The 27577-nt window shown below is 42.8% G+C and overlaps 1 protein-coding gene across 2 annotated transcripts; it reads right to left on the reverse strand.

The window, feature by feature from the left end:
* On the reverse strand, positions 1-27577 carry cdk4 (cyclin dependent kinase 4). 2 transcript variants are annotated; one of them, XM_060821110.1, is made up of 8 exons: positions 27328-27577; positions 18297-18539; positions 12967-13102; positions 11326-11445; positions 10531-10640; positions 7192-7242; positions 6479-6614; positions 1-374 (listed from the first exon to the last, which is right to left on the reverse strand). In XM_060821110.1, exons 2-8 carry the CDS (start codon positions 18497-18499, stop codon positions 285-287), a joined length of 846 nt encoding a protein of 281 aa, XP_060677093.1. In that variant the 5' UTR covers positions 18500-18539; positions 27328-27577; the 3' UTR covers positions 1-284. The 2 variants fall into 2 exon arrangements, with proteins under 2 accessions (XP_060677093.1, XP_060677092.1); XM_060821109.1 differs by having other exon boundaries at positions 11326-11493.

The following is a 27577-nucleotide window of genomic DNA, read 5'->3' on the forward strand; positions in this document are numbered from 1 at the left end:
GGAGAGGGGGAAGAAGAGATGCCCCAAAAGAGCCACTCAATTATACATTTCAGGCTGCACACACTTTGCCAAAGGAGTAGGGTTTACAAATCAACATGAGAAGGAAAAACATTTTGCAAACTATGACAAGCCCTCAGTTGGTTAATGCTCAGTTTTCTGTGAAACACCCCTCCTCCCTCCCTATCCTGAGTGCAAGTCTGTAGGACAGTTGTAACAGGAGCACCCAAGTGATGATTTGCAGACAAAGGCACAGGCAGTTTCTTATCCTCAGCTCGCTATCGATCTTAAACTTCAGGACTTTGGCCTTGAAAATAAGGATGTCGCAGGGCGTCAAAAGCGGAGATTCTTTTATGAGGGCTGAATGCCAATAGCTCCTGAAAAGAAAGCAAAACATCAACGTTCTATCAGCAAGCTCCTGAATATTCACAGTACTAATCTCACCGATGATTTGTCACATGAAATTTGATTTAACAGCGCAAGGTCATTTTTTCAAACTAAATATTTGCAAGACTCAGATTTACAAAAAAAAATAAATTTTATAAGTGAGTAGGGGAGGGCATTTTTTAAATGCTTTACTGTGATCGGTCTCATGTTTTACATTTTAAAAGTAAAAAGTTATCTTACAGCAGTGCTTTTAGAGCAACAAGACTAAGTCTGTAGATTGCAGAGATGGCCTTTAGTGGAGTGATGTGCTCTTCCTGATGAATGAGAGAGATTAGGGAGAATTTCAATGTTCTTGATCATTATGTCTGTAGGATTTGCAATCAAATGCATTTCCTATCAAATTGCCTCTACCTGCTGCTCCAACCAAACCATGCAGTGAGGAATTTACAGGAACCAGGAGGTGGGATGAATGGCAGTTTCAGGAAGGTAGAAAAACTACAGATAAAGTCAGGTAGATAGGTTACCTCTAGGAAAGGAAGGATAGGCAGGTAGGTGTAGAAGTCTCCTGTGGCTATCCCCATCTCAAACGAGTATGCGGTTTTGGAAAACTGAGGGTGTGATGGACTCTCAGGGGAACATAGCACTGACAGTCGGGTAACTAGAGACGGGTATGTCAGGTTCTAAGCAATTAATGGTGATAGGGAACTCTAGTTAAGATCACAGAGACATTTCTGCAACCAATGAGACATCAGAATGGTGTGTTGCTTCCCAGGTGCCAGGGTTGAGCATTTTTGAATCATTGGAATTTCTTCTAGCATATAAGTAAACTGTAAAAGTGGGACAGAAGTTGCACCTAAATTGGAATGAGACCAATATTCTGGTGGAGAGGTTTGCTAGCACTACCCAGGAGGCTTTAAACTACTATTTTTTTTAAAGGGGGCAGAACTCAAAGAGTTAGTGAGAAAGGCAATAAGTCTGAGACTGCTACAGCTGAGAAATGGAACAAATCAAATAGTCAAGGCAAATAAGAACAAGGGAGGAAAATGAGGTAGGACTGATAAATTAAACTTTATTTCAATGTGAGAGGCCTGCCAGGTAAGGCAGATAAACTCAGGACATTGTTGGCAACATGGGTCTGGGATATCATAGCGATTACAGAGACTTGGCTCAGGGAAGGGCAAGACTAGCAGCTTAATGTTCTAGGGTATAGATGCAATAGAAAGCGGGACAAGAGAGATGGGGAGTGGCATTTTTGATGAGGGATAATATTACAGCTGTATTTAGAGAGGATACATCCAGTGAAGTTATTTAGGTGGAACTGAGAAATAAGAAAGAGATGATCACCTTATTGGGATTGAACTGTAGACACCCCCCAATAGTCAGCAGGAAATAGAGATGCAAAATTTGTAAATGTCTCATATCTGTAAGAATAATAAAGCTGTGATGGCAGGCGATTTTAGCTTTCCAAACAGACTGGGACTGCCATGGTGTCAAGAGATCGGAGGGAGGGAATTTGTTAAGTGTGTGCAAGGAAAGTTTCTTACTCAGAGTATATGGCTGTACCTAATAGTTAAGGAGCAAAACTTGACCTTTGCTTGGCAAATAAGGCAGGGCAAGTGACTGAGGTCAGTAGTGGAGCCAGTGATCATAATTCTATTAGTTTTAAAACAGTAATGAAAAAAGGATCCTAGATCAGACAGTATCAGGCAAGAACTTTCAAAAATTGATTAGGAGAAGCTGTTCACAGGTTTAAAAAAGGAGGGGATAGTTGGAAAGTGGAAGGCTTTCAAAAATAAGATAACAAGAGTCCAGAAGCAGTATGTTCCTGTCAGGGTGAAGGGCAAGGCTGGTAGGTGCAGGGAATGCTAGGTGACCAGAGAAACTGAGGCGTTGGTCACCAAAAAGGAGGCAAATGGCAGATGTAGACAGCTGGGATCAAATGAATCCCTCAAATATAGGGCAGGAGGAGTATACTCAAGAGGGAAATCAGGAGGCCAAAAACAGGACAATAGATAGCTTTGGCAAATAGGGTTAATGAGAATCCAAAGCGATTCTACAAATATATTAAAGGACAGAAGAGTAACTAGGAAGAGAATAGGGCTCCTTAAAAGATCAATAAGGCCAACTGTGTGAAACCGCAGGAGATATTGGGGAGCATACTAAACGAGTACTTCGCAGCAGTATTTACTGTGGAGGAGGATTTGGAAACTATTTACTTCTCTAAGTTCTCTAATGATATTGTGAAGAGTGCCCATATTACCGAGGTCATGTTGCTAGATGTCTTAAAGCGATAAATCCAAGACCTGATCTGGTACATCCTAGAACTTTGTGGGAAGCGATTGCTGAGCCCCTTGCTGAGATACTTGGATTAACAGCCACAGGCGAGGTGCCAGAAGACTGGAGGTTGGCTAACGTAGTGCCATTATTTATGAAAAGGTGGCAAGAAAAAGTCAGGGAATTATAGACCAGTGAGCCTGACATCGGTGGTGGGCACTTTGTTGGAGGGAATCCTGAGGAACAGGATTTTCATGCATTTGGAAAGGTTAGGACTGATGAGGGACGATCAAAATGGCTTTGTGCATGGGAAATGGTGTCTCACTTGTTTTGAGTTTTTATTTGAAGTAGTGACAAAGATTGAAGACAGGAGAGCAGTGGACATCGTCTATATGGACTTCAGCAAAGCGTTTGACAAGGTTCCACATAGTACACTGGTTATATCTCAGAATTCAGAGACAGCACTAGCCATTTTGATACAACATTGGCTGGAAGGTAGGAGACGAGAGGTTGGGTAGAAGACTTTTTCAGACTGGTGGCCTGTGACCAGCAATATGCTGCAAGAATTGGTGCTGGGTCCACTGCTTTTTCCTCATTTGTATAATGGATTTAGACGTGAATATCAGAGTTACTAAGTTCACAGCTGACACCAAAATTGGAGATGTGCTGGACAGTGAAGGAACTTACCTCAGAGTACAATGGGATCTTGATCAGATGGGCCAAGGAGTGGCAGATGGAGTTTAAATTTAGGTAAATGAGAGGTGCTGCATTTTGGGAATGCAAATCTTAGCAGGACTTATACACTTAAACAGTAAGGTCCTGGGGAGTGGTTGCTGAACAAAGATCTTGGAGTGCAGGCTCATAAGCTCCTTGAAGGTAGAGCCGCAAGTAGATAGGATAGAGAAGGCAGCATTTTGTATGCTTTCCTTTATTGGTCAGAGCATGGAGTACAGAAATTGGGAGGATATGTTGAGGCTGTACAGGATGTTGTTTAGGCCACTTTTGGAATATCGCATGCAGATCTGGTCTCCTTCCTATTGGAAGGATGCTGTGAAACCTGAAAGGGTTCAAAAAAGATTTAAAGATGTTGCCAGGGTTGGAGGATTTGAGCTATAGGGAGAGGCTAAAAATAGGCTGGGGCTGTTTTCCCTGGAACAGAGGTTTATAAAAAAGACAATGGACATGGATAGGGTGAATAACTAAGGTCTTCCGTTCCCCCCCCCCCCCACCCCCCAAAGAGTAGGGAAGTCCAGAACCAGAGGGCATAGGCTTAAGATGAGAGGGGAAAGATATAAAAGGGGCGCAAGGGGCAGCTTTTTCAGAGTTTGATGAGTGTATGGAATGAGCTGCCAGAGGGAGTGATGGAGGCTGATACAATTACAGCATTTAAAAAAGGGATCTGGATGGCTACATGAATAGGAAGAGTTTGGAGAGATATGGGCCAAATGCTGGCAAATGGGATTAGATTAATTTAGGATATCTGATCGGCATGGACAAATTGGATCGAGTGGTCTATTTCCATGTTGTACATCTAATGTAATTCATCCTCTGGGTAGCTCATGATCGGTTACCCTTGTACAAAGGAGGTAGTTTGCATGACTCACATCAAGGCCAGTTAGGAATCAACCATATTTGCATCACATGGTTAAAAAAGATATTTGGCATGCTTGCCTTCATTGTTTAGTCCTTTGAGTATAGACATTGGGACATCATGTTGAGGTTGTACAAGGTCAACAAATCTCAACATCAGGTTCTAGTGCAAGAAGGTTATTTGAAAACACACTTTCAGAGCGCTGTTCCTTCATCAGGTTCCAAAAGCTAATGTTTTCAAATAAACCTGTTAGACTAGAACCCGGTGTCATAGTTTTTGACCTTGTCCATCCCAGTCCAACACCAGCACCTCCACATCGTGGTTGTACAAGACATTGGTGAGGCCTCTTCTGGAATACTGTGGTCTGGTTGCCCTGTTATAAGAAGCATATTAAGCTGGAGAGGGTTCAGAAGAGATTTACCAGGATGTTGCCAGGTATGGAGGTTTGAGTTATAAAGAAAGGCTGGGACTTTTTTCACTGGAACATAGAAGGTGGAGAAGTGACCTGAAAAAGTTTAGAATGTAATGAGGGGTATAGATAAGGGTAGGTGTCTTTTCCCCAGGATGGGGGATTTCAAGACTAGAGGGCACATTTTTAAAGTGGAGAGGACAGATTTAGAAGACGACACGAGGAGCAATTTTTTCTCTTCCAGAACAGAAGGTTGTTCATGTGTGGAATAATTTAGAGGAAGTGGCAGATTTGGGTACAACTACAACATTTAAAAGACATTTTGATAAGTACAAGAAGAAGAAGGAAGGTTTGGAGGGATACAGACCAGGAGCACGCAGGTGGGACTAGTTTATTTGGGATTATGGTTGACACAGACTGGTCGGATTGAAGGATCGGTTTCCGTGCTGTATGACTAATTGGCCCAGACCAGGGAAGGATGGAAGATTGCCCTTCGGGAAGGGCAATCATAAATCAGCTGCATTTTAAGTAGTGACAACACAACAGCTTTGTGGTCACGTTTAAACGGTGCTCACTTGCTTTTTTTATGCGCAAAAAGCAAAGATGTAGCCCCACCTTTTCTCTTCACAGCTAGCTGACCTGCTGTCTTTCCAGCACAGTCTGTCCCTCACTGGGGACATTCTGCATGAAAAAAAAAACCAGAACAGAAAGCTCGATGAAAGGATAACCATTCGTTTCCTCTCTTAGCTGCCTATGAAAAACTCAGTATGTCCAGCAACTGGTGAGCTGCAAGCAACAAAGCCAATCAAATACAGAAGAAAACTAGCCAAAGAACAAAGCATAAATTGGAAGAAGCTATGCTCCAACTGTAGAGTGGTCTGGTCAGGCAGCAACCAAGAGTTACCAGAACAAACAGGCAACATTCACACCTAGCTGCAGTTCAGGAGAAGTAGTACAATGTTGATCTTTTGCACCAAGAGATTGATTTGCGAGGACTGACTGGAGAAACTTGTTTTTGTTTGCAGATGTTAATGACAAACATCAAAAAAATGTATACCATATGCAGCAGAGAAGGTAAAACAGCAGATAAGTAAACACTGACCAATAGGTCAGTGGAAAAGGAATGTGTACAGGTTCAAATTGGACAAAGAAACAAAATGAAGATGGATCAAACCTATTTCCTCATTTGTATTTATCGTAAAATGATCTGGAGATATTCTATGACATACTTCAGATATCCGGAGTTATTACTGTACAACATAATTAGCGATCCTTATACCAACTGCTCCTCCTCTAAATAGGAGAGGATATTTAAGTAGTCAAAGATGCAGTGGTTTAAGAGACAGGTTAAAAAAAAAGGAATCAAGTATTGCTGCACTAACTGAGCCTAGTAGAGTTGTTACACACGCACACACTCCACTGCTGCTCAAGCAAATCTTAGCAAATAGATGCTGTACCTTTCCACTCCCTGGGTACTGTAATCAGCCTCATGTCAAAAATAGGAATGACAGGGGCTTGGTTGTCAATATCCCCTCCACCCCTCATCCACACTGACTGGCAGATACCACAAACTCTCAAAAATACTCAATTCTCAAAGCCACCTTAAGGTCCATTTGATTGTAAAGCTCAGGTCAACAGGGTCTACACCCTCCCATGATCTGCCTTCCTGGGACACAGATTCCAGCTACATGGAGGCTGGAATGAATATTCAGCCAAAAGGTGACAAAATGAGCTGTCCTCTGGATTCCTATGCTTCAAAGCCAGAAATTTCATTCTTAAATTGAGAGTTTGTGGATTTTCTGCCCAAGAGTCCATCTCACCAATAGCAGCTCTGCTCCCAAATCATCGATTTCAGGTACATAAGACTTGACCAATTGCGGAGGATGGTTGGGGAATGCGCTTCGTGGAAGCGTCACATCTTCTGGCCAATCTTCCTCTGCCGGGAGCCCAGTCATGCTGAAAGCAGAGAAGTTCCCATTCTCAATTACCAGTGTACTACAGCCAAGCTAAAACTAGGAACAACCTGGAAAGTCAGTTTTAAGATTTGCGCCTTTAGCCAATGCAATGCGTCAACTTTCCCAGATGCCAACAGTCAGTTATTTTTAACAAATGGAGCCAGCAATCAATGAGATGCAAAGGGCTAAATGTAAATCAGCCAAGATATTTTTTTAAAAACTTGCATTTATATAGCGCCTTTCACAATCTCAGGACTTTTCAAAGAACTTTACAAGCATTTTTGAATTCTCGTCTTTATTGCAATATAGGAAATGCGACAGCCAATTTTGCGCATGCAATAAACAACAGGTCAGTACCACCATACTCTATTCAGCCAGAATCTCCTGCTATCCTCCCCAAAGCACTTCCCCAGGTTGCACTATGAACCCCCTCCCCCACCAACTTCCCTTCAACTGTACCCACCTCCCAGTGAACCTCAGCCTAGTTTAGGGCCCCATCTCGGAGTCCACCCACTGGAAATTGGAAGACCCCCACCCCCACCCCACCTCCCTCCCTCGTACACATCAAATACACTTACTCAATAATCTTTCCTAGTTGGTCAAGTTCCGATTTCCCACAAAACAGAGGCCTGTAAAAAGACAGTTTTGTCAGTTACACTTCATTTGAACAATACAAGCCTAATGGTTCAACATATCTCCATTTGCTGTATGAAGCCTACAAGTAATGAACCATCTTTAGGAGGAGGAGTTAGAGGAAAAATACTAGCATTTATTTAGCGCCTTTCACATGTGCCCCCAAAGCACTTTTCAGCAAAAGTACTACAGTACTTTTGAGGTCTTGCAATTGTTGCAATGCAGCAAACACAGCCAATATACACACAGCAAGCTCCACCAAAAAAAAACAGACGACCTGATAAGTGCTTTATGTTGCAAAAACACCTTTAAGTTAATGGATAGGTTTTGGTTGAGATATTGGGGATAACTCCCCTGGCTCTTCAAAAGTGCTTTTTATTCAATAGAGGGAGCTGATGGAGCCCTACTTAATATCACACCCAAAAGACAACATTCCCTGATCAGGCATTGGGGTGTCAGCCTGGAGATTTTTGTGAACGAGTCCCTGGAGAAAGATGCAAACCCACAACTTTCTAACTCAGAAGTGTCTCACTGACCCATAATCTTTATTCAGGGTCATCGCTAGAATTCAAAGAGGAGGACATCAAGGTATTAAGGGAAACTGACTTTTGAAATCCATGCAACACTCCATTCTGCTGAGTCCCGAGGACCACAAACAAATGGAAAGCGGATGGTTCTGGTTGATGCTTATATTTGTACAAGATGCACCACAGAATTTACTACGGCTTTTTCAATACTCCCTTTTCAACAGCACAGGTGTACCTATACCACAGCCTGCAGTTCAAGGTGGTGGGTGACCACCATCTTAGAGGGCAAAGCGTGCTGGGCTTACCAGCAACATGCACACCTCATTAAATTAGGTCAAAGAGAAACTTACAGGTTGGGGAGGAAAACAAAGTATTTCATGCCAGAGCAGTAAACGTTTCTCTTGGAGGTTTCAATTATGGTAGTGTTGAGGCAGAGCAAAAAAGGAGCCTGAACACCAAGCAAACACATGCTGCAGTAAACAATTTATGGAAAGCTAGACAGCATGCAGTCAGACAACTTGAATAAATTGAACTAATTATAAAGAGGTATTAGTCGATTCAATTGACATAACAGTAGCTTTCTAAATGTAGGATTTTTTAAAAAAGCACGACAGTTATGCAGTCCCGTTAACAAAAAAAAAGCAACTTGGCCTCATTTCAGGGATTAAGTAGGGACAACAGCTGCTGCCCTTGTTAAAGGGAAATACACTAGAATCCAGCAAATGACGCAGGTTTCAACAGAGTCTTGGCTTTGACACAATAAGGCTCAACATATGCAGCATTAGTTTCAAAACCAGCACAAACTGAAGACCACCCTTCAATGTCAGTCATGGCAAAGCCTAAGGCAGGTCTGTCTGTCTGTGGCTCCTGCAGACATACCATCATGAGTCAGAAAGGCCACCCAGCATGTCTGACAGTGTTACACTCCTCCCACAATAGTTCTTTTTCAAATTCAACTACAACTACAGCTGCCAAATACTTTTAATTCTCATTATTGGGAGTTCTTTGAATTTACAGATAAATTTTACAATTTTGAAAAACCGGGTTCCTTCATTAACTAGCAACAGACAGGATCAAAGCATTACCTTGAGATAAGCTTGGGCATGAGCTCTGACTAAAAATTTTAAAATCAACAACACACCAAATTTCTGCCAAGTTACAGACTACGTATTCCAGACTGCATTGAAGTAATGGGTGACATCAATCCAAAAACCTAATACAATAGAACTACAAAGTTTTAAACAAGAACAGAAATGGAGGGAAAAATCTCTGCAGATCTGGCAGCATCTGTGCAGAAAAATCAGAGTTAATATTTTGAATTCAGTGACCCTTCCTCAGAACTGTTTTTTTCAAACAAAGTCTTAAAATTCAATCAAAGCCATCAAAACCAAAATGACAAGACAAATGAGACAGGAGCAGAAGACACGCTTATACCTGAACCCAAGTCACATCTGTGGATCTGCCCCCAAGAACCAAATGTAGTACATATATTCGAACTATGCTCTTATAGATAAGAGCTAGGAGTATTTCTGGGTGGCAGCAGAATTAATCAGACTCCTCCTCCACCCCCCACTAAAAACAGATGCTGCAATTAGCACACTGGAATCATACTGGGTTTGATGTGGAGTGTGGGTCCTTTCTAGAAAGGAAAAAAAAAGGATCGATTGCACCAATTTGACATTCATTATTCCATGTGTGCAGCACAGGTGGATTAATTGTTAGTTTCCTTAGTTCAACACCAAGCAACATGTTCAAAAATAATGCTTAAAAATGAAAAGTTACAGCACTTACCTCAATTCCAAAAGTTTCCTGCAAGCTTCAAACAAAAACACAAACATCCTCAGAAAATTGCAACCCTCCAGTACATATGATTTGGATTCTTCCAGTAAGAGGCAAGACAGTTGCTTGATTGAGATACAGACTAAAAGTGCAGTATGGAATTCAACCTGGCTTTAAATGTGAATCTCCTATCCTGTTACACACCCCTCCAATTCTCTCCCAGTCACGTGCTCCCTTCCTAGGGAAGGAAGTCCACAGCCAGCCAAGACAATCACCAATCATACACAAAGTGCTGGCTGGCTAGCTATTGAAGGGCTACCACCAACATATAGTCTCCAGGAGGTGTCACTGTTTAGCAACAATCTAAGAAGCTGACCAATTTCTCTCCACTCCCACCTAAGGGACACTGAACATGCAAAGGGAATAATGCCCTCTTTGACATTAACAAATCAGAGCAAGAAATCAATCCTGGCCTCGTCTGATCGGTATAAAAACTGGTGAGGAGTTTGGAGAGGGGCAAGAGGAAGAGAGACACGGTCTAAATTATGAAAGCTGAATCAGAATAGAGTTCCACGGCCCTCTAATAATGCTCCCGATACACCATTCTTGTTTGCCAAGGCTGCAATACACTAGAGTCCCTGGTGGCAAAACAATCCAGTTTGGTGAGAGACACCAAACAACTCAGGACACAGTGTAAATTACAAACCAAACGTGCCGATTCCAGAAGTTAGATAGAATACCATTTTTTTTAAATCCATACAGTGATAAATCCTTGCAATCTTGAACGAACTATTCCAAACTGAACACCATATTGCAGCACCAGGACATGTCAACAGGACAGTTAAAATCGCCATTTCATACTAAGTCAATAAACCAAAAAAAATTAATCTGTCGTGTTCCAATGGACAACATATAACCGTCTGTACTGTAGCCATTGGCCCTATCTTTGGAGTGAATGGTTTGGTTTTCAGTACTGACCTTCGTCGAAACATCTCAGCAAAGATACAGCCTGTACTCCACATGTCAACAGGAGTAGCGTATGTTGCCTGTAATAGTACTTCTGGGGCACGGTACCACAGGGTCACCACCTGAAGAGTTAAATACATCAGATTACAATCAAGTATAAAGTAACTTAAATTTATGGGATCATTCAGGAATCTCAATTCAATATATTCCCAATTTTTGCTCCCCAACCCTTCTCCTCAAAAAAGTAGTAGAAGCTGGGGGAGAATTGAAGATTTTAAAAGATGGAAATTGATATTTCAAAATTAAGTAAGGATATGACTACATTTTGGCTAAATTGTGGATTTTGAATCAGAATGATTTAGCACTGAAGGGAGCCAGTCTGACCATTGTGCCAGTGTCCTTCAAAGGAGCTAGTCAACTGAATCCCAAATGGGGTACGCAGTTATGATCAGACTGAATCACAGAACAAGCTTAGGGGGGCTCAGCAGCCTTCTCCTGTACTTAGAATTCATGTCAAGCTCTGGCTCCATGGAGTAAAAAGTGAGGTCTGCAGATGCTGGAGATCAGAGCTGAAAATGTGTTGCTGGTTAAAGCACAGCAGGTCAGGCAGCATCCAAGGAACAACCATAGACAAGGGATGCCTGAACAGTATCTTACACCAATAAGTTGCCACATACAACGAACCATTGTCACCAAGACCAGCTCACCTAGCCCAGTGGGAGCACGTGAACCGGTGGCTTTCTTGATCTGAACGCCTCAGTGCCCGCTCACCTCCTTACAAGGCCTACAGCCTTCAATTGTGCTTACCACTGGAGTGAGGGCCATCTGGCAGCTGTAGATACGAGCCAAGCCAAAGTCAGCCAGCTTCACCTGTCCCCGGCTGGTCACCAGGATGTTCTCTGGCTTAAGGTCCCGGTGCACCACACTCTGAGAATGAAGGAATGCCAAACCATTCAGCAACTGATTCATCAGATCCTGTCCACAAACAAGAACAAAAAAAAAATCCATGAGGAGAGTTTGCATGAAAAGGGCCAAGTACAACCTCCTTCCCCCAACCAGGTTATTCAACACTCTGCTGACTGAGTTACTGATGGGTGCTTTAACTCTGTTCTGTGGTGAAAACAAATCTTTTCTTGGTCACCCAATGTGGTGGTTTGGGATTTTCATTGAGAAATAGGATTAGAATACTAGAACTTCTCTCCCAAACTGCCCATGTACCAGAATTCAATGCTCAAATTTGTGTAGAGACACAATGATTCACACCGCTCATTTCTCTGCAACCTACCAGAGCTTGTTAGGGAATGTTAAGATAAAAAGAAAATCAGGTCAGTGGCCAAAAACACCACAACTACTTGTACTTTTATATCATATTAGAAGGTGCTATACAAGACCTTCAGGTACTTTCCTGGAGCAATTACTAAGCATGATTTGGAGATGCCGGTGTTGGACTGGGGTGTACGTAGTTAAAAGTCACACAACACCAGGCTATAGTCCAACAGGTTTAATTGGAAGCACACTAGCTTTCGGAGCATGACTCCATCAGGTGGTTGTGCCGCCTAATGAAGGAGCGGCGTTCCATAAGCGAGTGTGCTTCCAATTAAACCTGTTGGACTATAACCTGGTGTTGTGTGAAATTACTAAGCAGTATGAGGCATCAGGACAGGCAACCAAAATGCAGTCAGAGAGGTTAGTTTTAAAGGAGCCTTTGAAAGGGAGGGAACAAGAGCATGCCCAGATAGTTGAAGGCACAGCCACTGGTGGGGGAGTGATTGAAACATGGAAAGTGGCCAGAATGGAGGAGTGCAGGGATGTCAAAAGGGATGTGGGAGCTGGAAGAAATTACAGACAATGGGAGGGGAGAGGGTATGGAGCAATAAAAACATGAGGATAAGAATTATGAAATACAGGCATCGTTGGAACAAAAACTAATCTTTACTTACCACAGATCCTAGGAGAAAGTGAAGACTGCAGATACTGGAGATCAGAATGGAGTGCAGTGCTGGAAAAGCACAGCAGGTCAGGCAGCTTTTGAGGAGCAGGAGAAAAGATGTTTCGGGCATAAGCCCTTCAGGATGCTGCCTGACCCGCTGCGCTTTTCAAACACCATACACTCAACTCACCACATATGTTGACTGATTTGCTAGGCATGTCCAATATTTCTGTGCATATTTCAGTTACTACTTTTTTTTAACAAAAGGAGAATTGGTCATTTTTCATTTCAAGTCAATTCTAATTCAAGCAGATTTCAGCAGTGACATCAAAGTACACTCCCTGAACTCTCAACAGTATTTTTTTTTAAAAAGAAGTCACCTGTCCCATCTGTGGGTCACAGATCATCACTATAGCCTCATCTGACACACCCTCTTTTCTAGTTAGTACATGGCTGAAATAAGGGTCAAAGAAACGCAGTAGGCCTGCCTCAAATAGTCAGACAGTTTTGCTTTTTACCTTGATCGTTTCAGCTGGTAGGCCAGGTGACGGTGCTTTCTCCAAATAAGTTTTCAGATCCTGGTCGACATGCTCAAACACCAAAGTGACTTTAGTTTCTCTGTCCGCTCTCATTGTCGCACACACATCAAACAACCTGCAGCAACAAGGACGGACAGGCAGTTACAGCAAGGGGTGATGCATAAGTATTGAAAACTCGAAGTCAGTATGGAAGGTAGCGTGTACATAGTCAGGTCAAGGCATAAGGGAGCAAGGCTTGGTGGCCATTTATTTTAATGCAAGGAGCCTTGTGAGTAAGGGAGATGATTACACATGGGAATATGGTATCATTGCTATAACAGAAACATGGTTGACTCAGGACAGGACTGACAGTTCAATATTCCAGTGTATAGAATCTTCAGGCAAGGGTTGTTACAATATTGATCAAACGTCTTTTGGAATGTTGTCATTGTACCAGCCTCCTCCACTTCCTCTGGCAACTCATTCCATACACACACCACCAAGAGACAGAAAAAAAGTTACCCCTCAGGTCCCTTTTATATCTTCACCCTCATATTAAACTTATGCCCTCCTATAGCATGTAGACCAGAATTGCATAGCATACAGTATTCCAAAAGTGGCCTAAGCAATATCCGGTATAGCCACAACATGACATCCCAACTCCCGTACTCAATGCTCTGACCAATAACAGCAAGCATACTAAGCACCTTCTTCGTCCTTTTCCGCAGACCTCAGAGAACATTCTAAGGGCTATCCCAAATTGCCATTTACCTGGATGATGTGCTAACAACCAGAAAGAGCAATGAAGAGAGAACTTGGACATAGTGCTTAAACATTTCTCCCAAGTGGATGTATGCCTTAAAAATAAAAGGGAAAAAAAAGTGTGTGTTCCAGGCACCCCAAGTGACCAACTTTGGTTACAGAGTCACAAAAGTAGGTTACACTTGTTGGAAGATAAAGTGAGGGCAACCAAAGGAACCCCAGAATTATTATGGAAAATGCATACGTAACCCGGCCTCCATCTTGGCACCCTTCCACCTGCTATTGAAAAAAGGGTCAGCCTTGGAAGTGGTCACGTAGCCATGTAGCAGCATTCAGGGAAGTGAAGCAGCTGGCATGAGGCATTGGCCCACTACAATCTGAAGCGAGAGGTAGTGCTGTACGATATTGACTCACCAGTGGCCCAATAGCATATGCTTCCCAGACTTCAGCTGACGCTGAATGTAAATATGCCCAGAGAAGGTAGATTTGGCAGTCATTTTGTTGTGTAGTTCTAACAGTACCTTTACAGGCAGGAATTTATTATAGTAACAGATCACAAACCCCTGCTAGGGCTACTGAAGACAAAACAGTGCCACCCACAGTTTCTCTCAGAATTCAGCATTGGTCCCTTATTCTCAGTGCATAGAAATAAAGTTAGAACAGTCCAGGAAGTCAAGTGATGCCTTGAGCTGCCTCTGACTGACAGTTACTCCACTGGTGGTGTCATCACTCAAAGAGTCCATTCCAGTTTTAAACTTTCTGAACACTTCCAGTCATAACTGACGATATCAGACGGTGGACACAAAGATCCAGTCTGAACAAAATTAAAACAGCTGGTTGTGATGGGGCAGGTAGAGGGCCATCACAACCAGGATTAAAAGTTTTCTGGACCTGGTGAAACCAGATCACCAGAGAGGTTGACATATTACTTTGGGGAGCAAGGGTCGTTCTCCAGAATGAAAGGTCACTGCTAGATACTGGCTGAACTCCATCTTGGAAACCCCTGAAGATGCTAGCAAGAAGCCATGTCTGGTGGGGCAGTGCCCAGATTGTCAATAAAGGATAAAAGTTGCCCCCAACAGTGGCCCCACATTTATGAGAATGGCCAGGTAAACCTTTGACTCGATCAACTATACTGGTCCTTTCATGGGCTCAATGTTCCCAGTCATCATGAATGCCCAAAGTGGTTAGATGTGCATAAAGTCCACTCAGCAAACTCAGGGATAACTATGGAGAAGCTGCAAGCATAATTTACAATGCACTGACTCCCGGAAGTATTGAGCATTGACAAATGGATATCATTTACCAGCAGGGAATTTGAGTATTTGCTGAAGTTGAATAGTTTTTGGCACAAAAAGGGCAGTTCCACACCATCCATCATCCAATAGTCTAGCAGAAAGAGCCACCCGAACGTTGAAAGCAGGCTTAAAGCAACAGCCTATTGTGTCACTTGATACCAAATTGTCTTGGTTCCTGTTCAATTATAGGACCACCCTCACACAACAACAGGGATAGCTCCAGCAGAGTTGTTGATGGAAAGACTACTCTGCAATAGATTAAAGCTGATATTCCTAGAGCAGGGGGGTGGGTAGTGGTTGTGAAACAACATCAGGAATGCCAATCCTGGCCACATGCCTCCTCTAAGCCTGAGAAACAATTTAATTCGGGGTGAACCAAGTTTGTTGCTGGAACCATGAAAACGGCCCTGTGTGGGTATGAGGCAAATGAGAATAATGCGAGTCAAAGAGTGCGGTGCTGGAAAAGCAGCATTTGAGCAGCGAGAGTCAACGTTTCAAGCATAACCCTTCATCAGAAATTATTCCTGATGAAGGGCTAATGCTCGAAATATCGACTTTCCAGCAATGCACTCTGATCTCCAGCAACTGCAGTCCTCACCGTCTCCAAGATTAATGAGAGGTCAGGTCGGCAAAGTGGTCCTAAACAAACTTTATGTATCACCTGAAAGCTGTTACCTCGCAAACTGTGCGGGAGCGAAACACATCCGCCCCCTCCGAACAGCCAGGAGGACTGTTGGAAACCACAGGCTCTCCATCTCCGTCTAGCGTCAAGGAAACTTCAGAGTCAGAGATGGAATGCAGCCTCTATACGCTGCCAGGCAGGGGAGGAAACTCTCCTGAGACACTCCAGACACAAGAGACAGGCTACAGTCCAGACAAGGCGGGCGAGAGGAGTGGAGGGAACTTAGTCGCCTGAACCAAGTGAATCGTATTGATTACATGATCCTTGATTGTCCCAGGAAGCCCTGGCTGAACAATATTAACAGGGGACTGAGAATCTCTACAATTTGGGGGGGGGGGGGGGGGTAACTCAGAGCTGGCTGACCACACCCAGTATACTGTACACAAGTAAACAAAGGATGCCTCTGTGCCTAGTAGTACATCAGTTTACTTCAGGGGAAATTAACTGGTAAGTAGTTAGCGAGCATAAAGTATAATTTATGTAACAAGGGAGACTGTCAGTCAGACAATAAGCATTCTATCATTTCAGGCTGATGTACACTTAGGACTCAAGTTTTAGTCTTTAGTCAGCACACTGCTAGAACAAGACAGAGTGCACCAAATAAAAATCAGAAAGTCTTTGACACAGATTTCTTCGGTGTCAAAAGTGCCTGTGCAAACTGTTTTGGGATTTGGCAGACCATCCCAAAAAAATTCACCTGATTTGACAAAAGTGGAGAAGTTTGGAACAGGCCTGCAATCCAAGTGTTCCTGGGTCACGGCCCACAACACAGGTCCAACATCATACCGTGGGCCAACAAGTTAGCAACCTCCATGAGGCCAGATGACAACTGATGACACAGGACCTTTAAATTTTACAGGAGTCTGACGGATTCTTCCTCTGCCATTCCCTGACAAGCTAACATACTATTTCTCTGGATTGATAACCAAGCAGTGTATGATGCAACACTGGACAACTGGATGAGAAATTGTGTCTGTTCGCCTACACCAACACTTCCTGACAGCAGCTTTTTCATCTCAATCGACACATGCAATGGGCTCCTAGATACAACACGTTTGTGAAAGTTCTGAGATTCTCAAAAATTAAATCCCTCTTCAGAGTCCCATGAGTATCCCAGGAGAAGAAATGTGCCCATTCATTGCAGCATATCTGCCAACGGTCAGATGACACTGTACAATTGGTTCTCTCCCCACTGTTACCCACCAAATTTGAAAACTCCAGTCTTGTTTAAAACATTTCTTCACCACACACACACACACACACACACACACACACACACACAGCATCAAAATGGCATAAACCAATGTGCTACCAGCACGCCATAGTAAGTACACACTGGTCAGATTCCCCTAGAGCACCAGCCCCAAACCCCACCTGGTGAATTAGGTACCACCACAGGTTGCACAATACCAGAGCGTCAAGATCCAACAGCCGTGCCTTATCACAGAATTGCTCCAAGACCTTCACATCCTTCAAACATGCAAAACAAAAACTGTCTAGAACACAACTCCATTCCAAATGCCTGACTCACTGTGCATGATAGACAGGCACAATCCCATTGCCTTCCTGGCAGGCACAAACATTTGATTTGAAATGCATTAACAGGATGGGAGTTCAAATCAGTAACTTTTCACAATCTACCCAAAGAGGAAACAAGACATTTACATAGTCAGCATTCAATGTGGCTCCTACATCCCACTTCCTGAGGAATGAAAGCTTAAAATAGTTCATTCAGCTCTGTAGCAAATTAATTTCTTAATTACAGCAAACACAGGGACATGCAAGACAACATAAAAGGTTTGTGTTTATAAAACACCTTGCAAAAGTTAAAAGGTATCTCAAAGCATTTTTTGCAGCTTAGTCACTGCTGTGGTGTAGGAAAAGTGGTGACCAAATAGTTTGCAAGCTCCCACAAACAATGTGTACTGCATTGGGAGCGGCAGCCTAAATTTTTGCGCTTTGTATTCAGAGTGGAACATTAACCTTAAAACCTTTGACTCGGGTCGAGTCACAGCAAGTACAAAATCTATGTACAAATCAGTAGAGGTGATCAAAAACAATAAGTGGTCAGCTCGATGGGAGAAATACCGTGCACAAGTATCAGAAGGTGGAAGCTTCCACCTCCAATCTGGGTTAGCTAGTATGCAATAAGTGACCAGGATTGAGAAGGGGACATATGGTCAGGACCTCCACTGTCAGTCACTATCCAGTGATTTTGTTGAACATATCATCAATTATTCAGCTTGGATTTTGATGGTGCCCCCAACAGCTGAACACGCACTTGGCTAAAACAGGGGGGTGAGCAGGAAACCAAGAGGAGGAGAATAGGAGAAATAACTAAAACCTCCCACACTCCTAGCAGCTATAGGATAGGATCCAGTAATCTGATGTTTGTTTAATAAATGCTGACTGGTATTTTGAGGCAGTCCATGTTGTGTGAATTAATACCCTGGATCACAGGCGTTGAGACACAGTGAACACGTGTATGACAAAGCCTAAGGGGATAAGATGTCCAAAGGCACAGTGAGGTGGCCGCTGTCAGTCAAACTAAAAGATCAAACCCAAGCCCCCAATCTTAACACCCTCACCTTACAACATTGGGATGGTCAAAATGCTCCAGCCGTTTCAGAAGGGCCACTTCCCTCACAGTCGACGGGGGCAGGCCATCTTCATTTCTTTGAACCCGCACATTTTTTAGAGCAACAAATTTTCCACTCAGAGAGTCTCGTGCCTTGTAAACAGTACCATAGGCCCCTTCTCCAATCTCTGCCACAGGTTCATACTGCTGCATTTTGCCACCACGCACGCACTTGTTCCCTCCTCACGATCACCTGGGTAGATTGAAAAGAAACATTTTTTTTAAAAAAGTCCTACTTTTGCTTTTCACAATTCACCACCCAAATATCTATTATTCACATATGAATTGCACAAGTATAAAAGTTAGCCAGATGAAACATCATAACCCCAACAAGACCAGCCACACTCAAACCCCACTGTCTAAAGAATAAGGACGTTAGGCACAGGGGAATAAGAATTTTCAAATCTTACAATCTTAACCTAAACATACCAGCATTTCTCTCATCACTGCTCAGTTAAAATCTAGACCTCCCTCCCGAACAGTACTGTAGGAGCACCTTCACCACAGAAACCTCAAAGTTTAAGATGGTCATTAATCTTCAAGAGACAATTGGGAATGATAGCCATATCCTGAGAATCCCCAACACATGCTAAGTGTCCAAAGAGCCTGGGATTTGACTCCGGTAACTTCCTGGGTGGACCCAAACTCAAGACATCTTACGCAACTAACACTAGTGCTCTTTGATTAAAAGAAAAACTGCATTTATAGAGTGTTTTTCACAACCTCAGGTTGTCCCAAAACCCTTTACAGCCAAAGTACAGATAGTCTGTCATATCTAAGCAAATGTAGCAGCTAATTTACACACAGCAAGGTTCCACACAGAAACACAAAGACCAGATATTCTGTCTTTTTGGTGCTGCTGTTGGGTGAATATTGATTGAAACTCCGCATTCCTTCTCAACTAACACCGTGACTTCTTTAATGCTCATCTCATTAATCAAATGGGACCTTAGTTTTACTATATCAAAAGCCACCCAAACCTACTTGCCTCCATTCACTGGTCAGCAGAATTCAACAACCAGAGTCCTACATTGCGCCAAAACACCAATAGCCTCCAGCATCTAGACAGTGACAGTGCACCAGCAAGCGCTCTCATCTTGGCTGTGCCATTGTTTGGTGGGGCAAAGGGAAGCTGGAAGAACAGTCAATTACATCAGCTAGTGGCTCCTTTCCAAACCTTCCCTTCTTCCTGCAGTGAAGTATTGCTGTCAGAGATGGGAGGAGTGAAAGGACAGTTCCTTCCAGTCAAAGTAACATTTAAAAACTAAGAACTCCACTACTCTGGTTTCACAGACACCCCTTAATATAGTAGTAAACCAGCTAGTCTAAAAGGACTCTCAGTCAATATTAATTGAGCTAACTCCAGGCATTAGGAGCACTGTATTTATGGTCTTTGCATCTTCAGAAATAATGAATTCCCAGCATCATTGGCACAGCTGGCATTTATTGCCCATCCATAGCAGCTCTCAAGAAAGTAATTGCACAACTGGGTAATTTATCAAGTCATTTCAGAGAGCAGTTAAAAAATTAGTTGCTATTGGAATAGGAGTCTTATATAGGTCAGGCAGGGGAAGAAAACAAATATCTTGATGCAAATGATTATATGACCAGATGGGCTTTTACAACAATCCAATTGCTTTCTGGTCATTTTCACTGAAACCTGATGTTTATTTCCAGATTTTTAATGACATCTATTGAGAATTTGAACGCTTATCAAATTGTCACAGCAAGAAATTTGGACCCACATTTTATGTATTAGGCCAGAAACATAAAACACGACTGTACTGTCTAGATTAGATTAGATTACTTACAGTGTGGAAACAGGCCCTTCGGCCCAACAAGTCCACACCGACCCGCCGAAGCGCAACCCACCCATACCTCTACATTTACCCCTTACCTAACACTACGGACAATTTAGCATGGCCAATTCACCTGACCTGCACATCTTTGGACTGTGGGAGGAAACCGGAGCACCCGGAGGAAACCCACGCAGACACGGGGAGAACGTGCAAACTCCACACAGTCTGTCACCTGAGTCGGGAATTGAACCCGGGTCTCAGGCGCTGTGAGGCAGCAATGCTAACCACTGTGCCACCGTGCCGCCCACTAAACGAATTTTGTTCTGAACAGAACTACATCAGTGGTGGCAACAGCATTTCAACGAGCTGCGCCGTTACAGATGATCAGTAGCAATGGCAGTGGTGGGATTCGAACCCACCTGACTATTATGAGAAATTGAGCGAAAAAAAAACACAGGGATAACTAAGGCTTCAACTCCATACTACAATTCAGTTATCCCTTCTAAAAACAAAGAGGTGTAAACAGGATCAGGTTCAACGGTGATACTGTCTACAAATCAAATTACTCGCCCAAAAAACTTGTAATCATCTTCCAAGATATTGATGTTTCAGTAGAAGTAACCAAAAGCAAGGACAATGATAGTTTGTTTTCTTAATGAGAAGTGGTTTGACAGAAGGATCAGCTGTAGTGGGAGGGAGGAGGTCATAGAGGCAAAAAGGGGAGATACCGGGTGGGATGCCAAGTTGGAGAAGTTTGCAGACTCAAGTGGATTATCATCTGCAGATGACTAAAGAGCTGTTCAGCCTTATAACCAAGAATACAGACCTAAAGAAAATAATATAAAAGAACAGACATTATATAAAAGTTCTTCAGCAATGACCACAATCTGCCTAGAAGCTGGTTAATAGCTAAAGCGCAGTTTGTATTTTACGTCTTTGTTCACAGAGGAGACAGCCACCATTCACCTGGTGCTTCACTGCACTATTAGGAGAATGAGACATTAAGAGACACAATGAGGTGAACATGAAAAGGTTCCTTGACACTTGAAAAGCAGGGAAGTTCTTCCCAAAGGTCTTCAAGCCAATGCTCATCCCTCAAGCAGCAGCATATTAAAAAAAATATTATCAACTTACTGTGTGGGATCTTGCTCTGAATTACTTAGCTGCCATACTTCCTGCATCACAAGAGTGATTATAACCTCAAAAATACTTTGACCATAAAGTATTTTGGGATACCCAGAGGTTAGAAAAGGGAAAAGATAAATGCAAGTCTCTTTCATTTCAACTTTATGACACTTGTAACACAACATATTAGCACAGTCAAGGTGTTTGTTTAAAATTAAGGTGTTTGGTGGGGACAAAAACAAAAAAAAGGTGAAGATTCAGAAGCAAAGCTTCAATCTACAGGTGAATATTAAGTACCCTATGAACCAACCAGTCACAGACTTTTAAAAGAAAATGGCTTCAATTCTCAGACAAAACAGAATCATACAACATACTCAGCTACTCATGCCACTGTGTTTGTACCAGCTCTTGAAAGAGTTGCATTAGTTGGACTGCCTGCTCTTTCCCAACTTCCCTGCAATTTTTAAGAAACCTTTTCAAATAAACACAGGTTTTATGTATAAAAGTTATTAACCTCACATCCAGCAGCCAATGCCATCACTATGACAACAGCTGTGTCTGTTCCGTTATCAACTGTTCATTGCCTCAGGCAACAAAAGCTGCATTGGCAGATTCTGCTCAATCCTGAGGTTTAATTTACAGGGGAAAAAAGCCAGCAATTTAAAGAATATTTTAGCAAATTTTCCAGTGAAGTCTTTGTTTTGATTTCTCCAAATCTGGTATGCATACTCTGTGCTAAATGGAAGTTAGAGGGAGAGGTTGAAAGCAAGAAACAAGAGAAAGTTGGCAGAAACAATGGGCTGAATGGTCTCCTCTTGCACAGTAACCATTCCAGAATTCAGAGAAGTGTGTCAAAGCTGCAAGCAATGCTCACTGTTTTGTCTCCATTTAATGCAGTGTCTTCAGCCTCCTGAGTCAGTCAGATTTGGATACAAAAGGGTCAAGGTCCAGCAGTTTGGATTTTCCCCAAGATTACAAAAACGGGTTTGATTGCACATAAAGGCAATAGAGTCATAGTCATAGAGATGTACAGCACAGAAACAGACCCTTCGGTCCAACCCATTTATGCTGACCAGATATCCCAACCCAATCTAGTCCCACCTGCCAGCACCCAGCCCATATCCCTCCAAACCCTTCCTATTCATATACCCATCCAGATGCCTCTTAAATGTCGTCATTGTACCAGCCTCTGGCAGCTCATCCCATACACGTATCACCCTCTGTGTGAAAAAGTTGCCCCTTAGGTCCCTTTTATATCTTTTCCCTCTCACCTTAAACCTATGCCCTCTATTTCTGGACTCCCTCGAGCGGTCATGTCACCGCCATACAGGACATCGGTTAGGCCACAGTTGGAAGACTGCGTGCAATTCTGGTCTCCTACCAATCTAAAAAAAGGTGTTGTGAAACTTGAAAGGGTTCAGAAAAGATTTACAAGGATGTTGCCAGGATTGGAGGATTTGAGCTATAGGGAGAGGTTGAATAGGCTAGGGCTGTTTTCCCTGGAGCATCAGAGGCTGAGGGGTGACCTTATACAGGTTTATAAAATCATGAGGGGCATGGATAGGATAAATAGACAAAGTCTTTCCCCTGAAGTGGGGAGTCCAGAACTAGAGGGCATAGGTTTAGGGTGAGAGGGGAAGATATAAAAGAGACCAAGGGGGCAATGTTTTCACACAGGAGGTGGTACGTGTGCAGAATGAGCTGCCAGATGAAGTGGTGGTGGCTAGTACAACTGCAACATTTACAATTGTTAGGAGGTTGTGGGGGCCCTGCTCAATTTGGTCCGTTAGAACGTAATACAGAATAAATGTCAAAAGCACAGGTTCAGTCCTCTGCAGCAGCAGTACAGTGGCACAGCGCCAGAGACCTGGGTTCAATTCCCGCCTCAGGCGAGTGACTGTGTGGAGTTTGCACATTCTCCCCATGTCTACGTGGGTTTCCTCTGATTTTCTCCCACAGTCCAAAGATGTGCGGGTCAGGTGAATTGGCCATGCTAAATTGCCCGTAGTGTTAGGTAAGGGGTAAATGTCGGGGTATGGGTAGGTTGCGCTTCAGCGGGTCGGTGTGGACTTGTTGGGCCGAAGGGCCTGTTTCCACACTAAGTAATCTAATCTAAGTAATCTAATCTAAGTAATCTAATCTAAGTAATCTAATCTAAGTAATCTAATCTAAGTAATCTAATCTAAGTAATCTAATCTAAGTAATCTAATCTAAGTAATCTACCTCCTCATCTTAACCCACATTTCACAGCGATGCCTCTCAAGCTATAGATATAGTTTTAAAATCAACCTGTTCAGAGTCCAGGGCAGGTAGAACACTCACTGTACCACAAGAACCCCAACTCATTTCTAGATATTTTCTAATCAACTTGTTCAGATGTGGAGCACCCTCTGGAGCACACTACTGGAACGAGTGGGACTTGAACCTGGATCTCCCAGCAGGGAAGTAGGGATACGACCACTGCACCATAAGAGCACCACCCTCCCATAATGTAAATGTGAATATAGGAGGAATTTGTAACAAGTTTGCAGGTGACACCAAAATTGGTCTGTGAAGAAGTTTATCTCCGAGCACAATGGGACCTTAAATCAGATGGGCTGAGGAGTGGTAGATGGAGTTCAATTTAGATAAATGCAAGATGTCGCCTGTTGGCAAGGCAAATCAGGCGAGGACACATACTCCAAGTAGGCCCTGGAGAGTGTTGCTGAACAGAGACCCCAGAGTGCAGGTTCATAGTTCCTTGAAGGTGGAGTCAAAAGTAGATAGGATAGTGGCGTTTTGTACACTTACCTACATTGGCTAGTGTATGAGTATAGTAATTGGTAGATTATATTGCAACTGTACAGAATGTTGGTCAGGCAACGTTTGGAATTCTGCGTTCAATGCTGGTCTCCCTGCTACAGGAAAAGGTGTTGTGAAACCTGAAAGGGTTCAGAAAAGACTTACAAGGATGTTGCCAGGGTTGGAAAGTTGGAGTTATAAGGAGAGGCTTAATAGGCTGGGGCTATTTTCCTTGAAGCATCAGAGGCTGAGGGGTGACCTTAGAGGTTTATGAAGTCATGAGGGACATGGTTAAGGTGAATAGCCAACAACTTTTTCCCCACAGCAGGGGAGGCCAAAACTAGAGGGCATAGGTTTAAAGGTGAGAGGGGAAAAGATTTAAAAAGTGACCCAAGGGCAACTTTTTCCACTCAGAGGGTGGTGCATGTATGGAATGAGTTGCCAGAAGTGGTGGGGGCTGGTACAATGACAATGACATTCAAAAGGCATCTGGATGGGCATAAGAATAGAAAAGGTTTAGAAGAATATAGACCAAATGCAGGTGAATGGGACAAGATTAATTTAGGATATCTGGTCAGCATGGACAAGTTGGACCAAAGGGTCACTCTGTGCTGTACAACTCTTGACTCTACATAACCAACTGTCTACCCAATGAAGACTGATGGCAATTACCTTTATGAACTATGGCTGGTTATCTAAAATGAGGCAAAGGAATTTAATGTGGTATTAATTCTGACTCAGTGGGGAGCAGTAAGGGAATGCCATTTTTCAGCTGAGCACCAAGGCCCCACTTACACACAGTTGGAAAATATCCCATGACTATTTTAAGGCAGAGAAGAGGAATTATCCCTGGTACTCTGACAAACATCTGGCCAGTTTATGTGATGTTTATTATCTGGACATTATCAAATTACATCTTTCTGACAAAAGGTCATTAATCTGTAACATTAATCATTTCCTTCTGGAGATGCCTCCAAACGATTTTGGTATTTTCCTCTTAGTAGGGAGTGACAAATGTCAAAGTGGGGAATAACATTCAACATTTAATTTCATAACTTAGCGTCAAATGGGCAACTCAAAAGGGTCAGCTGACTTATAATTGAGCTGCGAGTTTCAAAATCAACACAGTCTTTGCCATCTTCTTTACTTCTAAAGTGAGGGGAGGGGGAAGTGATCGGAGTGAACTCCTTCCCACTCCTGAGGGGCCTTGGAGAAATATGGGGCAGGAGACGGTGGATCAAAAAGCTTCAAGTAACACATCAAGGCTTGCATAATCGAAGCAGCATTGAAACATGACTGACAAAAAGAACCGCTCCGACAAAAAAAAGCAAAATCCTTGGTTTGATCCAAACAAAACAAATAGCTCCAAGTAAAAGAGAAATTGGAGATACTCGGCAGATCTGTGAACAGAAAACCAAGTGAATGTCAGAGCTGCATTTGTCCAGCAATTTCTGCTCATTTCAGATCTCCAGCATCCACACTACTTTGTTTTTAATTACAGCAAAAACTTCATCTAATTGGCACTCATGTTTCCATTCAAGCACTATTAAAAGTGGAAAAAAAAACAGGGGGAAGAGGAAAAGCAAATTTTGTTTTAAAGTTGCAGGATGATTTGCTTGGAAAGTTAACAATTCATAGAGCAATCTCAAAAGGAAAAAGAAAAGAGCAGAATCTCAAATACTCCAGATATACACTTAACGAAAGCACCACTTTCACTCACGCTCTGCACCAGACTTGACAGTCATATCATTTATAAATGGACAAAGTTTATGAATTTAGTGATGTAAAGCCAGTGTCACCACAGCATGGTTTCAGACTTTCAGAATGTCAGTGGGCAACAATCACAACCTCACCTATATCTCTCCACATTTGCCCCATCCTCTTTACAATCACCAGCTGCCTTGGGCAGGCGGGTGGGGGGGAAACTAAACCCATCAACTCGCAACAGACTAACACAAACCAACCCAGACACTACAGCTGCTCTTTGACTTCAAGGACATGACCTGCCTCCCAATCACTCCTCCTGAACCAAGAGCCTCCCAGCTCCAAATTCACTCAAAACAAATGTGGGCTCACCATCTTGATTTTATCACTTTTCCCAGTTCTGAGCCGACGCCATGAGTACTTGAGAATCTGAAATTACACTGTACTGTATTCATAAGGCACAATCTGTACAGTACTACATAAGGAGTCACCTGACCTGGGTGAAAGATCGAGAGCACATGGAACAGCAGTCAGGTTAAACCTCCACTAATTTTTTTTTGGTGGGACATGGATATAGCTGGCTAGCATATATTACCCGTCTATACCTCAACGTTGTTCCCCCACTTTTAGCAATTGTTCTTGCTACAACGCCAACCCTCCTCTCATTTGCTCAAGTGCTTCTTTGAATGAAGTCCGACCTCACTCTCTAAATTCAGTGCGCCCTTCCCTTCACTCATTTTGCAATATAGTAGCACTACGGAAACGTTAAGTGAGCAAACAGTGTCCACTTTATCTTTGTTACATAAAAAAAGTTCTTGTTTAAGATCTTAATAACCACAACCCTAAAAAGAAAGTTAGTTTTGATGGCTGTGCCAGATCCGAAAAACGATTCGTGTTTTAAAACAAAATCCAACCCTAAGCACACGCATTGCTGCCATCTTAGCCAGAGCTAATGCACAATCCTCCTCAGCAAAACACCGAGCCGCTTCAGGCAGGGCTTCCTTGGAGAAGGCTTTAATTAATTCTCAAATCGCTTTTGATTGAACAAATTCGGTGTTGAGATAACAATACTTGTAATAAACTGTGAAAAGGTGAATCACCTTATTGGGGAGGGAAGGAATAGGGGGACTTCTCTCGCTCTCCCTATCCTTCCCCCACCTTGTGTCAGAATAAAACGAGACATGAGATATTACGCTGAAAATTTAAAACGTTTGATTAAATTCTCTGTTTATTTGACAGTAAATTAGATAAACCGACGTTAGATCTCTCGCACGTGGCGGCATTAAGCAATCCTTTTGTCGCCCTTCCAGCAGACCCCTAACTGCTACAAAGGGAGAGGACTCTTCTAAAAAAAATACATATACTCGACAAAAATTACAATTTATGGTGGAAATCACGCATTTCACCACAACTGTCTATTTTAATTAACACTAATTTCCTTTCGCTTTGGCGGGCGCAAGCTCGCGAGGGAGCCATTTAGAAATCACTCCGGCGGTCACAAGCTGGTCCCCCTCGCCTTTTCAAACCGTCTCATTGGGCAATTACATTACAAAAGTCCATCGAGATACTTACAACGTGCAGCAAACTTCTAGTAAAGTATTCCAAGATTTCCGAAAGAATAATCATTCAATAAAAATCATAATATTTCCAAGTCTTAGAATCGCCTGGTGCTACAAACTGATTTTAACGATCGCCTACAATCAATAAATATTTAAAATGTTATTTTAAAAAGTTAACTAAACCTTTAAAAACTCCTGCTAAAACTAACTAAAGTTTGTCAGTCACATGAAGTCATTCCCAGAGCATTGTCCTTCCGCCTGCC

Source organism: Hemiscyllium ocellatum, chromosome X (genome assembly GCF_020745735.1).
Source record: "Hemiscyllium ocellatum isolate sHemOce1 chromosome X, sHemOce1.pat.X.cur, whole genome shotgun sequence".
NCBI classification, from domain to species: Eukaryota; Metazoa; Chordata; class Chondrichthyes; order Orectolobiformes; family Hemiscylliidae; genus Hemiscyllium; species Hemiscyllium ocellatum.